At 40.5% G+C, this 17,453-nt stretch overlaps 1 protein-coding gene across 1 annotated transcript in view; it reads right to left on the bottom strand.

The window, feature by feature from the left end:
• TMEM132B (transmembrane protein 132B) overlaps nt 1–17,453 on the bottom strand; it is a 258,635-nt gene that overhangs the window by 139,613 nt on the left and 101,569 nt on the right. Inside the window, exon 3 of the mRNA XM_056326388.1 lies at nt 10,074–10,214. Within this exon, the coding sequence (XP_056182363.1) occupies nt 10,074–10,214 (141 nt within the window). The remainder of the gene's footprint in view (nt 1–10,073; nt 10,215–17,453) is intronic.

Genomic DNA, 17,453 nt, shown 5'->3' on the forward strand with positions numbered 1-17,453 from the left:
AGTTAGAGGAGCACTGTGAAATAGGTATCGGAAAGAGCACAACATTATCAGTTCTGCTATTGCACACCAGCCTAACACAACCTTAGCAAACATCAGGGGGTTTAACTTTTAAAATTATAAATACAGATGAGGAATATCAATGGCAAAATGAGTGAAAAAATCTAACTAAAGCAAAAAATAATTTATGCAAAGTTAATGCTGGGATGTTTTATAATGTATTTGACACAGAGGATTCAGATAAATCAAAGTAACAAACTTAATATTTGCCTGTCTAGCAACAGCACCTCCTAACAATAAAATGAGTTTAAATTCTGGCTAAATGCCTAATAAATGAGTTGTTAGCTTTTGTACTTTAATGCACTGGCTGTTAAGTAAGCAAGTCAACACATCTCAAATGGAATTCAAATGTGTGCAGTAGGCTCCACTACAAGTCAAACTCATAAATTTGTAAAAGTGCAAATTAAATGTACCTCAAATACCAGCTCCCCAATTTCACATTCATTCAATAATCTTTTCCAGTCCTATTATATTGAAGAACAATCCAATTATGCTACTTAAATCTCTGTGTACAGTTGCCAAAAATAAATGCATTAGCAACACTTCCAACATACTCAGAAAGGTTTCTGCACTACAGAAGATTTCAGTTTCTGATTTCCACAATATTTTCACGTGACACAGTAGTGCCTCTCATTATATAAAACATGGATTACCATCAAAACTTACATTTTCTGCATATTGCTGTCTCTAATTGCTGACTCTCAGTACCTCCTTCATCATTATACCTGGCATCAACAGAACCAAGCACATACTTAAGTGACACCCTATATATAGGTCCTCTTCTGAATCTAGACTTAAGTTTGCCAAAAGAATGGGGTTTTAATCTGGGACTATATAAATAAGTACAACACTTACAGGTGGCATAATGGCTTTATCATGTCTTCTCCCTCCCTCTGTAATCTCCATAAGCTTCACTGAAAGTTTCCCATCACTAAGGTGATGTTAGATATCTAAAGGTGTTGCACAGACCTAAATATGCTCAGACCTCGCATTTTTAGAGATGAACTATGACTAAGAATTATGTTTCCTGGATATTCAGACCAGCATACATAAAAGAAAAGGCTTCAAGTCTAAGTTATCAAGGTAGCAAGAAAAGGTGATTAAATTATAGAAACAAGACCCCAAAATCCAACAATCACTTTTGATTCTCCAGTCAGAACATCTGTTATGGGAGTGATTAGTTTCAGCAGCCATGGTTATCTGGGCTTTATCACTTGGACTTAAGTTATCAGTTAAGCACGGCTGCAATGTTTATATATAGCTCTGTAAAGCTTTAGAAATTTTCCAGAATTGTACAGATCTTTTCCATGCACCTCCCGTGGTAACTCACGTGACATCACCCACACAACCACTAAAACATACTGCATAGGAAATAACAAGACAGTAAATCAGTGGAGACTCAGAGAAGCCCATTGACTCTTGAATACGTCATCACTCCCTTTGGCATCCAAGATGGAAAAAGCATGCAAGCACCAAAGGATGAATAACTATTTAACAGTCATTCACTCATCAACATGCATTTGAAATTTGCTCCCAGCCTCCCTGTTATATTCTTGCAGTCCTAATTATGCAGACTACCCTACCCTGAAATTAAACCTTCCCAACTGTTACATCAATATTAAGATTCACATCTAGGAATGATATACCCAAAATGAAGCTAATTAGGTCAAATGAAAAAACAAGACTCATTTCAGAATGACTGGGCTCATCTTTCAAAGGAAGTGTCACTCAGAATAGCTTTTGGATCAGGTTCTGTGGTCCACACTTGTGAAGAGTTTAAGTCACTTCTTTGCATGTTTGTTGCTACATCAAGGAAGAGACCAAGGGATCAGGAAGTTACACTGATTTATTTTATTTTTTTCTCTTCAACCTCACATTATGAACAAAAGCAAAGTGACGTTTTAAGAACAAATAACTAAATTATAATTTTATATATATATATTCCATTTTCCTTATACCATCTAAACTGCAAATACAGTAAAAGAAGATCAAAATTGAAAGAACTGAAAGGGCTTAAATTATAAGCTAAAAATTTGCCTGTCAAAACACTTCTAGAAATAGGAACCATACTACTGGAAGAAAGTTTTCAGCCACAAACACAGCTGACAGACAACCAATTCCCTGTTCCATCAAGAAATTGACCGAAGAATCTTAATTCACTTTTTTGAGCCAAAGATCAAAACTGGACACGAACGTGATGAGGTGGTCAAACTTCTATGTTCCTTTTCTCATGATAAATCTGCTATTTATCCCAATTTTCTTCCCACTGCTACCAAAAAGGTACAAGGACGGGATGCAGGAAGGGACTTGCCACTGCTTAGCACACATCCTTCTACACTCAAGGAATTTTCTCTTTTCCTTAGTCTGAGTCTTTTAATTCCCCAGGCCCTTGCTCACCAAGATATGCTACACGTAGCCCAAATTCGAAGCTTCTCATATAACACCACACTTGCCCTACAAAGACGGTTTGTAATGAGAGGCTGTTCTGCCTAGCAGAGTAGGTAGAAATATTTTTCTAGGCAGAACCAAACCTTCTAAGCAAGATGCAACTTTTAGAAGAAAAATATTTTTCCAATTCACTGTATGCCAATTAAACAAACACTAACAGAAGGAATATTCTCATATTTCTCTGGATTTACACAAAGCAAAAGATCTTTATCAGTTAATTTTCTAAGCCACCTTCATGCCTCTGCTTTTTTGTATCATTTTATTGTATCATCTTACTCCACTGAATACAGGTGAACACTATTGAGTTCTTCCAACAAGACATTCCTCATTTTCCAGATTTTTAAGACAACAGTACATTTATTCTGTTAGGGTTCCCTGCTACACTGCATTACAGGTTTTTCCAACTACCAAAGGCGTATTTGTTCAAAAACATATCCTTGAGTCATAATAAAGGTACCATAGCAGGACAGCAAGGATGGAATGAGTCACTAAGGCATTACCTTCTTGGACGAGTGGTGAACTGGGGCCAAGAAGCAATTATCTGGACTACCTAGTCAGTAATCCCTCTGACCCATCTCTACTAGAGTCTTCACCAGAGCAGCAGTGAGCCTAACTAAGGAAGAGGAAGAAACAGCCATCTGAAAAAGCTGGCGGGCCAGGAGAGAATTCATGTGGTTTCTAAGCTATTAGGCTCCCAACAGGCGATGGACTGACAATTTCATTGTTCTTGAATGGCCTTGAATGAAAGAAGGGGAAAAAAAGAAGAAGAAGAAGAAAAAAAAAGACAAAACTCTTAACAATCCCTCCAGAAACGATAGTTTCCTATTTGATCCTAGAACCACAGCTTTCTACAGTAAGTTGTCCCTCCTACCACTGTTAATTTGTCTGTTACTTTTTATGTCCTCTCTAAAGTACTGTGAGGTGTCAGTGCTTTTATCTTACAGAAACATTTCCAAGCAGGCTTGGGTTCTTTTATACAAAAAGGCGGACATGTAATGAATAAAGGTTAGTTAAAATTCTTATAACTCAGGTTTTCTTTGTGACACTACTGAGCCATTTATGTTTGAAAATGTGTGTGGATGCTTCTCACTTGAACACTCTTTACAAAAAGCAGAACAGACTCCACCACTCATAATAGAGGTCACAACCTTAAAACTGGTGTATTAAAGATAAAATTCTCTTCATCAATGGCTCAAGAGACAGTGCTGTCTTGGGGTCCAGCCAAAGGCCAAAGAATGAACTCCTGGAGGATCTACAGGCCGTGCACACTCTACATTCAAAGGACATTTCTTTGCCCATGAACCCTCTGACCTAAGGCAAACAGCAAGTGCATAAGAATAGGAGGGAAACACCCAAACCAGTACACTGTACCCCACAGGCTTCTTCCTACACCTTCAACTCCTCTGTTTTTAAATTCAAACCCTTTCTTTTCAAAGTAGCTGAAGTATGGCTTCATGGAAATATGGCTTTCCTGGTAAAAGAGGCCCTAAGGAAGTCTGACTACTTCACCTACATCAGACTAGTCTGACAGGGGATGACAGCCATCAGCTGTCCCTTCCCCACCTTCCTGGCTTTTTTTCCTCAGCAATTCTCTATTCTTTCCTGTCTGCTTTACACATCTCGTGTTTCTTTGCTCCCTCTGCTCCTCTTACTCATGCACTTTAGCACTACGTGAACCTAATGGCATCCAGCCCACTGCCTTTGCATGGGCCTAAAATAGGACAGAGCAAGGCTGTCTGTCTGTACCAGTTACTGCTCCTTTGTGTAAAGCAACACACGCAATTGATCTTCTGTCAGCCAACTGTTGTTGCTGGTGGCACTTTACATGCTCAGTGTCCTGGGGCCAAGCAAGCTCCTTTGGCAATAAACACATCAGTAAGTGTTTCACTGCATGTCCTGATGCCTTCCCCAGTGTAGCTAACAGCACAACAGCAGGCTGCAGCCACCCAGCTTTACAGGTTTATCTCACAGAAGCAAGCAAGCCCCTTGTTCTAGCTTCAGCATGCCCTGTGACCAAAAGCACAGACACTCCAAGTGCAACCATGCTGCATCCCCCTGGAAGGCCAAGTCACTGCAGTAAATCAGCTCATCAAACAACCAGGACTGCAGCAGGCTCTGTTCTGGAGCCAGCAGGAATCTCTGCACCACACTGCCACTTCGTGACGGTGTGTGAGCTTGGAGGCAACAGAGCACCCAAGTATGCCATTCTGGAGCAGAGCGGTAGGGAATTCAGTGCAGAGACACCTCCAAAAAGCTGTGAGAGAGAGCTCCAATCTGGCAGAGCGAGTGCGGAATACAGCCAAGAAGCCTCATAGCACCCAGGGGGGCTTCCAGGTGGAGTGTTTGCTTATTGCCCTTGGTAACGTGGGGACTGGAATATATAGTGGGGAAAATGGTAGTTCCCACAGTAAAGGGATAAGTCTCAAAGCTGTCTGTCAAAGCGAGGAGGGAGAGGAGAGAATCTCAGCTCTTATTTTTAAGACATACCCAAAGCTTTAAAACCAAAACCAAATGATACATCTTTGTTCAGTTGATCATCAGCTCCAATAACACGTATTTACTTTAAATAAATATATGCACATATCTTAACAAGCAGCCAACTTTACAGCTTCTTTTAGAGTCATATTGCTGGTTCAAAGGGTATTCCCAGCATGAGTTGGGAAAAAGAAGTGAGTTATTTTAAAATCAGAGGATCTATTTGCATACCTAAAAATACATAAAATAACTGCTTTTAATTATTTGTGTATATATATATACATACACACACTCTCTACAATTAAAAAGTCATGTAATTATTTGAATTCTGTAAAAAAAAATTAAAATGGTAAGGAAATCAAATGATCATTATATAAAATTAATTTTTTATTTGAGTTTAAAGATAGACAATGTCAAATGCCAGACAGCTGAGCTGATCTGCATCAATTAAAAAAATATAAATTTCCAGGCAACAGAATACATACTTCTGAGGACACTTGAAAGAAATCCCTCTGAAGATCTCACCCTCCCTACTTCTGCATTCTGAGTACCCCTCATGCAAGTTTAATTTATGCAGTGATGGATATCCTGAGAGATGGAAGCTGTATTACAGACACAGAGATAAAATAATCCCTAGGTGAGAACAACCAGTTTGGTCTCAATAACACTATACTCAGCACTGCAGGTAAAATTAATTTAATTAACTTTGCTAGTTAGCATAAATATAACCTCTCTGGTTAAAGTACTAGTTTGTCAGAAAATCAGACTCTCGTCACCTGTTAATAATCCAACACAATTTAATGACCATTTTCTGGAGTAAGGAAAATGATCTCTTCATATACTACCTTTTAAAGAAGGGTTGCAACTCTCTGGCCCAACTTTTTGTGTTTGTGCCACCTTCTCTCTCCTGAACCAAAGGCCAGGTCACATTAAGTTTCTGTTCTTCAGCTTTTCAGCAAGGAGACACCGAGCACCATGAAATAAGTCATACTGCGGGGCCTTTCAAATGAGACCATGGAAACCCAGCTCCTGCTCACCAATGATTTCAAATAACCTAATCCTACAAAATACTAAATCACTCTGGCAAAGTTCCCAAAATCCCATTCCTCTAGATAGCAGCACTGAGTGATGAGGTACCACAGCTTGCCTAAAGACGGACCATGCTCTCAGGGCACCTTTTCAAGCCCTCTTGCCCTAGTCCTACTGCAGCCTAATTTGTGGCATGTTCCTTAGATGCTTTCAGAGAACTCTGAGGTGCAAAGGACAAAAGAATGGCAAGGCTCAATCCATCTTTTGGCAAATACAATGGAAAAAGCCTGCATGGTCTTTACAAAAATAGGATCCATTTTCTGGAAACCACAAAGAATGTGTCTGGTGTACTCTCAAATTTTGTCCTTGTATTTCAAAAGCACTTTTTGCAATAATTCAACACATAGCCCTCTACCCCAGGCCTTCACAAACACAGCTATTCTGCACAGGAGGCTGAAAGCACTAGGTTTTTATCTAAGCCCACCAGCCCTGACTTCCTTACTCCTTTCAAGATGCACTCTGCACTTAACACGGAAACCCAGAAAGATCTTTTCCTATGGAACGGGAAGTGCTGGGTCCCAGCTACAGGCATAACGCAGGAGTATTTGTGCTTGAAGTAGAAACTGTGTCTTTTTGGAACAAAACACACTGCTCCTTCAACTAACCCTACGAAAATGAGATTCACAGACTTCTGCCCCAAGGAGAGAATACGAGGGACAATAAATGCAGATGCAACAATCAATCTCCTTGCTCAATGATCTACCAAAAAAAGTCCTTTGAGATGGCAGCAGTAAGGGCAAAGCAAGGCTCCACACAGATCAGAATAGATGTGTGCATACATACTAGTGTGTGTATATTTAAAATAATCTCTTCTTTTTATGCTCTTTGTTCAACTACATTATCAAAAAGAGGTTTTAAATACAAGCTTATGGAACTACTAAAGAGGTGAATTTATGAATGTATTCCTAACAAAACACACTCTGGAAAGCTTTAATCTATGAATTGTGACAACCTTGGACAAAATGGATTTTTAATAGAATATAATGTAAACTGCCTGAAACATTGTGATAAGGAATTTTTTTTAAGTAATGCACAGAAAAGGCATGATGCACCCTGCATGCAAGGAGGAAAGGTCTTAATTTAAAGCATTTTAATGAACACTCAATTTCCATAGGGGAATGTGAGAAATGGAGATGAAAAACTCATGATAACGATAACACCGCAGAGAGAAGGAGAAAGATTAGAAAAGTAAGCAAATTTGAAAAGGCTCCAGCTGATAACGCTAGCGAAAAGGAATGCAGACTGGATCACGAACATGTCACAGTCCAAAGCCACTGTTCTCCTTGCAGGCAGTGTCTGTCGGTGGCTCTTATCTGAGTGGCGCACTGGGGAAGAAAGAGCAACTGAAGTGCAAAGCAGTGGAGAACAGACCCCTCTCTGAGCTAAGGGCAACGAGCATAGTCAGAGATTTTGCAAATGCCATGACTTGCTGGAATTTCTCACTTTCACCAAAGCTGTGGCTTGCAGGGCTGCCAGGGCTTTCTGCCCCATCACAAAGCCCAAGGGAGGTTGCAAAACCATAGCAAACTCTGCCATCTCTTCCTCAGAGAAAACTAGCTCAGCTGAGAGGCTCAGCCCCAGCCTGCCCACTTCCCTACTACCAGCTTACTGCCGGGCAGGTCAGCAGAACGGAATACTTCCAAGAGAGAAAAAAACCCCATCTCCCCCAAGGTAGATACGGTTCTGTTTACTAATAGCTTCTGCTCTGCAATGAAAAAGATTGATCCTGCACTCTCACTTATACATAAACTGCCTTTAATGAAGTTCTATGAATTACTAAAAGGAGGAACAGATGAATCATGTCTAGTGACAGTTTTGCCACATTGACCTTAACAGAAGCAAGTTCAGATCTCTGCTTATTTAAATGAAACAGCAGAATCCCCACATAAACATTTAGCATTCTTCAAAAGAAACAAGAGGGCCACCATTATGTCCAAAAAGGCAAATTAAAGATCAAAGTTAAATATTTACTCTAAGAACTACAATATTTGCAAATCTGGAAACGATCTTGCAGCAGTTTCTATTTGCATACTTTAATTAATCCAAAAATATTAAACTAATCTCACAAAGGAAAGGGTCAAAGTATTAATTAACTTGAGATTCATTGCTTTTGTGCAATTTAACAGTTCAACACAAAGCAAAAATCAGTTTTAATAAAAACTAAGTTACTGTGACAGGTATAATTTCATGGATTAGTGAAACCACGTACAAGGAAGTAAGTTTCAGTGTTCATACTATTTTTTGTCTAACTAAAAAAAGTTGTTTCATTTCAATAGATTCCACTGTAACACCAAATGATCTTAAGTCTTCCTTCAACCCTAGCATTTCACTTTCAAATTGATGGCTTTCCACCTTGCTCAGAAGAGAACAGAGGTCACAGTTGTTTTAGCAAAAAAACCTGACTGCAACGTTCAGCAGAGAGCAGCTACTGCACAACCACCCAGATCAGCCACCTGAGCTAATTCAGGTTGAGATTTCACTGCCGGAGCCATCATGTGTCATCGCGCAGCTCCAGAACAAGCATGAAGGTTGCCCTCTGAGCCAGCTCTCACCCCACCAAAGGGACTCACTGTTTTCTTTTAACAGCTTTTGGAGAAACTAGAAAATCTTGCCAAACAAAGGATTTGGAGACAAAGCATAGTGCCAAATCAGCTGTCTGAGCTTTATCAGTACAGCAACCCATGAAACCCCAGCAAAATGGTAATGGAAAGTGGCTAGAATTCCCTGCATCACAACCTCGGAATTATGACTTTAACAAATGTGCCTAGGAAACAAGAAGCGCCTTCCTCACCCCACCCTTTTTTTTTTTTTTTTTTTTGAATGGGGAGGAAGTGCATGAAACAGCTAATGAACAGAAAGGGTTGCCTTGAATTTGATGCCAGAAAGCTCTGTAGCACTTGACTTAGTCAGAGACACTAAGCAGGGAATCACCTCCCCACACTTCACCGTTTACAATGCAAATGTATGCATCCCACTGTCACTTCCACCCTGCATCTTTACTGGAGAGAAACAGGCACTCTTCACTTGCTGTTCATGAGGCCTGTTTTATACACCCAAGAGGACTCTCACCCTGGCAGTGCTTATTTATTATCCCTGTTGCTAAAAACCAAACTCATGTTAAATAGCTTTCACCTCAACACTTGTATCCAGTAGCTAGATGGGATGCATTTATTCCTCTAATACAGCTTCAGCAACAGACCAGAATGGAAACTCTCTTTGCACTCCAAACCTCTGAGAACAATCTTCCTAGGTCTAAACAATTACTAATGACGATTTTTCTCCTTTACAGGAACTTTCAAAAAAGAAGGATGCAAAAGATTTCTCCAATAAAAATTCTGACATAAAGTTTTGCAATTTTCTAATTATGATACAATTTCAAGCTAAATCCATGCACAGTGTACTTTAAGTGCAGAGTAACTGCATGATAGTGGAGAGAAATTGCTTGTATTGTAAAATACATAATTCTGACTAACAATGTAAATTTCTCATTACCTTTGATATAGCTTGTGGGAGCATTACCGTAACAAATGTATACAGCATTCATGAGACAGTTCATAGACACCCATAAGTGTTTTGCAGCAATAATGAAAAACACTTAATAGCTATTACTTTCATAGCTTTTCAAATAAAGAAGACAGCATTGTCCTATATTGCTTTCAATTATACTTCATATTTCTCTGTTTTAATCCATTTCTTTCTGTTGGCTCTTTGGCAACAGGAATTCTCCTGCTGCCCTGAACATGCATGAAAACCGAATGTGAGCTAGGACTAGTTGGCTGCCTCTGGTTTAATTAGAAAATCTACTTCTGAAGCTCAGAAGTTAAACAAAAGGACAAAAGCTTTTAAACAAAAGGACAAAAGTCATCAGATCACTTATAGCTTTTATAGGAGGCTGAGGAGGAAAAAATACTATTAAAAGACAATGTAAGTCATTAAAGAAGCTATTGTAGTTCTCTCACAGCATTTTAACAAGAGTTAATGCACAAAACTGCTTGGCAGCTTACCTGTTCTCTGCGTTTGGGTCGTTGTGCACACATGTGATTGTGGCAGTGGTCCTCGCACTGTCCGTCTCTTCTTGAACCCCCCACTGGTCTGCATCACTGACTCTGATGTCCATGATCTTCACACCTGGGGCTGTCCTAATTCTGTTGGTGAACAATAGGGATTGCTTCAGTTACAGACCTCCTACATATAAATCCAGAGACGTAAACAAAGAAGATAAAAGGAAATATTCCTTCTTCCATTAGTAAAGACTGATACATTGCAACTGTAAGTGACTCTGCTTTAAAAATATAAACCAGGTCCAATCATTTTAAAGAAATGAAGTATGAGATTCATTATGTGCAAAGCCAGTTAATTTTCTGCTTGAACAATGTGGAGAGAATATGAATGCTTTCTGCTTCAGTGGCACTAGTTTGATACAAATGAAACAGATGTGACTAAGCATAAGTTGATTTATTTTTTGTGTCTGTCCTGCAGTTCAAGATTGAGAATCAGAATGCTGTGATATAGAATACATCCTCCTGGTTGCAAACCTTTGGGAGCAATGTGCCTTTTAATACTTGGGCAATCTGCATGGAAAAATGTGTTTTGCTGCTCAAAGACAATAATGCATGAAAGAGAGAGAAGGAATATGCTATCCTAGATCCAGGACTGAGGGATAAAAATAATTACGCTGTTGTACTGGGATCTATCAAACTGGACATGCCAAACTCTTGCTGCTGAAAGTATTTTGATGCTGACATGGAAAACTTTGATTTTTCTAAGCATGGCTAGACTCAGAAAGCAGTTTGGTAGTTGGTAAATGTCACCATTTTTTGGCTTAAAGAAAAATCTGCTAAAAAAAAGGTCCACGCTCCAGTGGGGCTCAGCGTTAGGAACAGATTGCCAAGGAATAGGAAACAAACTGCTTTTAATAGCAGGGACTTCATTTGTGCAGCTTGACTCCTGAAACAAGTCTGGGATTTCGACAGGAGTGCTGCAAATATGCCTGGAGAACAATTAGGCAGAAAGCAACTGCTGTAGCGCCACGTTTGCCACTACTGTGACTTAATTAATTAAAAGCAAAGCCAAGAGGGACCTCTTAGTTGTATGGTGGAATGAAACAGCACTGCTGAGACTTGAAGCGTTACTTAACAGTGAATTGTGATGGATTTGCTCCGATGCCTTGTGGCCAGTTGGTGCCCACGTTACACTATTAAGAATTTCCTTTAAGTTCTAGCTGAGTTCATGGGTTTGGATCAAAGTAGCTTCAAGACTCAACGGGTGGTCTTTTCCTCTGAGAAGGAATTAATTCATCCTGCTTTTATGATATCCTTCTTTTGGCCTGTAAGGCTTTACTGACTTGATGGGCCAAATTCATGCCTGACATAACCAATCTGATGAAAAATGTTTCCTGTAAGGAGAGAATTTTACTTGATATTTTTCTAATTGACTCCTTCATGCTTCTCCACAGAGATGCGGATCTCCAAATAATATGCCTCAAAGCTTATGTGCCCCTTTCCTATCATCTCCTTTCTTCAAAAGAACATTCATTTAATCTGTAGTAATTACACTGCACCAAATAATTCCTGCCAGATACCTACATGGCTTAATTTCAGACTGACCTGTAATTTGCATGAGATAGAGAATTAGGCCTTCAGCAATGGATTCAATATTTTTTTTCATTAGTCTTAGTCAACCGCTCTTGAAAAAAAAATATTACGACTTGAGCAAAACAAACAAACAAAAAAAAACCACAAAACCAAAACCAACCAAACAAAAAAAACCACCACCACTTTTAAAATTTTCTCTTCCCAACCAAAATTACATTTTTTTAACAAATTCGCCTCCCCACCACCTCCTCAATTTCCCATGTGTTTTCTTGACAGCATGTCTGGTAACCTCTAACCCAACTTTCCACCCAAGTCAAACTCCTGGTTAATTAAAGGTTAACTGAAGGGCAGGAGATACTGGGGGGCGGGGAGAGCTGCAACAACAGGACAGCTGGATTTCACCCATGATTTCAAGATTCATCAGCCTTTTCCCATCTGTCAGAAGCTTGTTATGTCCTCCTACACAGCTTTTGCACTACAGATATCTTCACTCTGGAGCATTTACTTTCACCTCCTCTGATCAAAATCTAGCAGGTCATTTTACCCCAACAAGGATGAGAAGCAACATGGCACAGTTCCCTGCCACACTTGAGCAGGCTTTAACCACGCAGGTTCCCTGTGCAGCTCCCTTCTTCTCGGAAGCTGAAGCTGCTGCTCCTCTTTACCTCCATTAGTGATCCTCACACACAGCATAAGGGTAAGGATGCAAAAGCCTCAAATACCCACATCTATCTACAGGGCTGGCTGTTCCAACCCCTCCGCACACTCTGCGCCCTAGAACACTGGCTTCCCTCGTGAGGTAACCACTCGGCCGTGTGTACCTCCCTCAGCCAGGGAGCACTGCTGTTTCTTCTCTTGCGTCTGAACACAGCTACGGGACACTTTTTGCCTGTCTGGACACCAGATGAGTCCTGATGCTCGTCCTGTTGGTTCACCACTTGGCTTCTCCTTCAGGGCACTGCCCCTTAACAGGAGGCCTTCTAGTCTTTGGCAATGCTGTCTTGTTGACTGTACCTACAGCTTTTGCTTGCTGCATATCTACTGTCTTGCTGGGTTAGCATCAAGTGAACATCGCATATTCTGCTCCCCAGCTACATTTTCCAAAAACGTCTCAGAACGCTGCATTTTAAGAAAATTTCCAGTCTAATCCCATGCAATGCATCTGCTCTGGTGGGCTGAAACAAGATGTCATTCTGCATTTTTGGATATCAGTAGAGCTAGGAAGGTTGAAAGAAGGAAAAAACTGAATTCAGCTTCTCACTTAGGAAAAGTCAAGAAATTCAAATTAAACCAGCCTACATATGGGAGGTTTGAGCCTACTGTTCTTCAGATAAGTGATTCATATCTTTAAATCTGCCTCCAAACTCCACAGGCACAAAAATTATTGTAAGTGTTGGGGACTGAGGCTTTGCAAAAGAATAAGAAATTCCTACCAGAGCTCACATTAGCTGGAGAAAGGGCAGTGAACACCCAGTGTGTGAGCCCAGCTGCTGGGTTTATTGCCCTGCTTTCTGCCAGGCTTCAATTACAAGCTTGGGTGTATCATTTAGTTTTCTTACGCCTCCCTTCCCCACATGGAAAATACTGGGAAGTGCTGCTCTTCCAGCTCAAAGGGAGCTGTAAGGATAAATAGGATTGCTTGAGAAAAACCTGATGACCTTTAAGCTTACCAGTTGACAAAAATTCTGCCATGCCTGGGCTTGAAAACATGGAAACGACCTACTGAAATATTTCACAGAAGCATGATCCAAGAAGTAACTGTTACCACTAAGATGGCTTAATTTCTTTTTTATAAAGATAATTGTGAAATGCAGAAGAAGGAAAAAATAAAAAAGGAACAAAACATGACAGCCAATTGGAAATTTGGCAAAACTGCCATTTCATTTCCATGAAATACTTGCTTCCTGAAAAGCAGAATTTTCAGACAAAAAACTGTCCTGCTAAAAAGCACTTGCCCATCCTTAAAACACTACACCTTATATGGCATTTTGATAACGCAGTTAAAAGAGATGTAAATGAGACAGAGGAATACTGAATGAGCTCACCAGAAGTTAGCCTGCAACAGGCTCCCCCCCCGCCCCCCCGCCTATATCCACAGCCTGTGTCACAAATGAGGTGATGACTATTTATTCATGATACTCTCTTCTTTAGGGGTGGAGGAGGTCCAACAGGAACGTGACACCCACAGGCACTGCCTTTTGTGACACTTATGACCATAAGATCCTAAGAGGAGGTAGCTGGAGCAGGGGGATTGGGGGAAGCGTCAAAGCTGTTGAGAACAGGGAATCAATGAAACATCTGCTTCACCAGTGAATTTAGCCCTTTCTCTAGCTATGAAAGCAGAACAGAGGAACCTTCTTTCAATTTAGACTGCAGAATACATTTGGTATCCCTGGCAGTGTTTTTTCCCCTGAACAGTATGTCCTCCATTTACTGTAGAATATAAAGATGGAAACATGATAGACAGAATGTAGCAGGCAAGCCGGAGTGGCCCCAGCCTGCCAACTTGGAACAACCAGAAACTATTTTAAAATGCAATCCCAGCCTTAAATGTATGCGACCCCATGAATTCAGATGCTCTAAACCTCTTCTCTCGGTTATTACAACAGAAGGAAAGGAGAAGGTACAAGTAATCACCAGGGCTGGAAAGTAACTTAAGGGCTGCAAGAGGGATTTTAACAGCCGAGCACTTAGCGGAAGTGGTGCAGGGACTTCCACTGCCTCCCAGTCAATTAACTGCAAAATCTGAAAGGTAAATGCTTGCTTGCAATACACCCCCAGCAACACTCCTGGCAGCAGTAATTGGGAAGTAAAATCTTGGCAAAAGGAACCTTAAAATAGAAACAGAAGGAAAAGATATTTAGGAAATAAAACAGGAATGTGCTCAGAGCAGATGGAAAATGCTCAAAATGATGAGAAACAAGGCTTTTTCAGAGCTATTTTAGAAATCTTCTTATCTCCCCCTACCCCATTATGGGGGAAAACATGATCTGAGCTAAACTCACTCTCAATGACATACTAATAATAACAGTTATGATAATAAATTTCATTTGTAATTTCCAACTATTTCTGTAGTCAGCCCTTCAACATGCATTTTTAACCCAATTAAAAATAAAGTAATTATCCTTCCCCTACAGGAAATCCAAGCTGTAGACCAGTTTAGTTAACTTACCTAAAATTATACTGTCTCTGCAGAGCCAGAAGGAGGGTCGATATATCCTGATTCCCAGGCTTACACTTCAGCTAGACACCCCTACCCATCTTTAAGACCAAACCAGAACAGAGATGAGTAATTCTGAGCCCTCACAGAGCATTTTACATATCTGAGGAATTGCACAAACAGCAAGCAATTAGTTCTGAACGAGGTCCCTGGGGAGTTTCTAGTTAAAATACATGTGTTTTAAGATACATTAAGCCAAACACTGTAAATTAAAATAATCACCGAATCCAGGCATAACATCTGGGGACTTTTTGGGTGTGCGTGATATGGGCAGTGTTTCTATATAGGAAGCATTCCTGTACAGGGGGAGGAATCAAGTGGAATTTGCTGGGAGATGCAAGAAGAGTGTATGTGATTCATAGTTGCCACAGCCAAGTGCATTCCATGGCATTTGGGCGGGAGACACAAACAGTCAGAGTACATTGGTGTGACTGTATGAAAGCAGAACTGTTTTGGAAACACTGTTACACCGGATGGAGGGCTGAGGTGGGAGCAAAGCTCCCCCCAAGAGAGGCACCATGCCTCTCTTGTGTCTTCCTAAGCTTCCTGACCAGGTATTTCTATGGGTAGTTCAGAAATATGAGGAAAAGGAGGTGATGCAGTGTCACCCAGAAAACACATGTCAGAACTAGGAATTACGCCTAGAGCTGCCAAGGAATATTTTTATATTGTCACCACAAACCCACCCAGCTCTCCTGCTCCTACTGTAAACCCACTAATAGCAATGTGTCCTGCAACAGCCGTGCCAGACCAGCCTGGGGGCAAATGCACTTTCTGCTGCTGTGGTCCTGCAGTATGTGTGAAATGAGAGTGGCCCACCTAGCAGATAGCCATCCTGCACAGCCTCACCTCTTACAGAAGTCAGATTTACAACTCAGGGAATCAGGTCCTAAATTTTCACAAGCTGAGCGTTTACTTTCTGAAGTATTTTTCGAAGAACTTTACTTCTTTGTTCCTTTATATTTTAAAAGACCTGTCACAGATTACATTCAAACTACTTCCCCATCAAATTATCCTTAAAATAGCAACACTAGGCCAGCTGTGTTTGTTTCCGCAATTCCATATTAATGTCACTATAAGTAAAGCTATCTTTCTAAGTATGTAAAATACACATCAAAATACACAGAGATCCTGCAGAGATCCTGCAAAGATCCAAGCCCTCTCCAAAAGGTCACAAGTGTAGAAGCACAAATAATATGCTGCTTTATTGCAAAGTAAAACAAGCAGCCTGCAAAGCCCTGTGGAGAAGTGCAGGTAGGTGGCAGGCAGATGGCAATGTGGAACAGAGGGCTGCTGCAGCGCATCAGACAAAAGGAAACCCCAAGTAAAAGGGTCTGATTAATGGTACTGGCAGGTCAAAAACTCAATATAGCCCTCATATAAAGTCAGTGGCAATAGGTGTTACCAGTGAAACAAGGTGGGAACTCATGGTGGGACAAAAAAAAAAAAAAAAAGCAGCATGTTTGCCCTTGGGGATAAAAACAGTTCAATACTTACAGAATGAACTCTCTAGTCTGAAGTCAACTGGAACTTTGCTTAGGATCTAAACTCCTCATTTCATCCATGCTAAATCTACTCCAGCGACTGCTCCTTCATTGCAAGTCCAATGCATAATTAGCCCAAATTTGTTTCCAAAACAAGACAGGGATATGCTGCACTCTGCCTGCCTTGGCCCCGTTTACCCCTGACACACCTCCCCACTGCAGGGTCAAAGCTTTCTCAGCCACCACTCACCTTGTGGAAATGCTCCTTCTGGATCTTTTGACCTCAGCACTCTCTCACCTTTACACCACATCAGGAAATTTGCCTTTCCTTCCCTCTGGTACACCTCAATTTATCTCTGCATCTGTTATTTTTATATAACCTTTTGTTGCTGTCTTATTTAACCCTGTCAAGCATTTGGGGATGCAGTTTCTATGAAAGCAGCTATTACTGTCATATATCAGAATATCTCTATCCTTAACAAGCACTCAAGGAAGAAAGTCAATGCCAAAGCACCATGTAGGACAAAGGAGACAAAATAGGTAGAGTGACCAGTGCAATGCAAAGCAGGAACAAAGTTGCTCAACAGACATGGTGACTTACATCAAAAAAGCCCAACAACTCAGAGAACAGAAACTCCTTTGAAATCGTGGAAGGAATCAATGCTAATGATCTAGAATGATACAATTACCCCTCTTCCACACAAAAAGGTGAAGCTACCAACCTGGTTTTTTTCAGCCCATCAAATGTTTCAAAAATGCTAAGCATCAAGCTCACTAGCATATTGGATTTTGAATAATGAAAAGAGTAAACAGGATTTTAATTTGGATTCTGACAGTAAAGTGCTTTCCATGTGATAAATTAACTATTAGGGAAGACAAATTAACACAACCTACCCTCAAGTGTGATGGCTTATGATTTTGAGGAAGCTTTTACAGAAACATGATCAAAATAACGCAGGATGAAAAACAGGAGATGATGATGGGGAGAGTATTTTATCAAAAATCTTTCTTCTTTCTTTTCATCAAACCATACATACAACTTCCCCAAAAAAGTGCAGTAGATTTTCCAAAGAGCCCCCGTTTTTT

The sequence above is a fragment of the Falco biarmicus genome, chromosome 1, assembly GCF_023638135.1.
Source record: "Falco biarmicus isolate bFalBia1 chromosome 1, bFalBia1.pri, whole genome shotgun sequence".
Classification (NCBI taxonomy): Eukaryota; Metazoa; Chordata; class Aves; order Falconiformes; family Falconidae; genus Falco; species Falco biarmicus.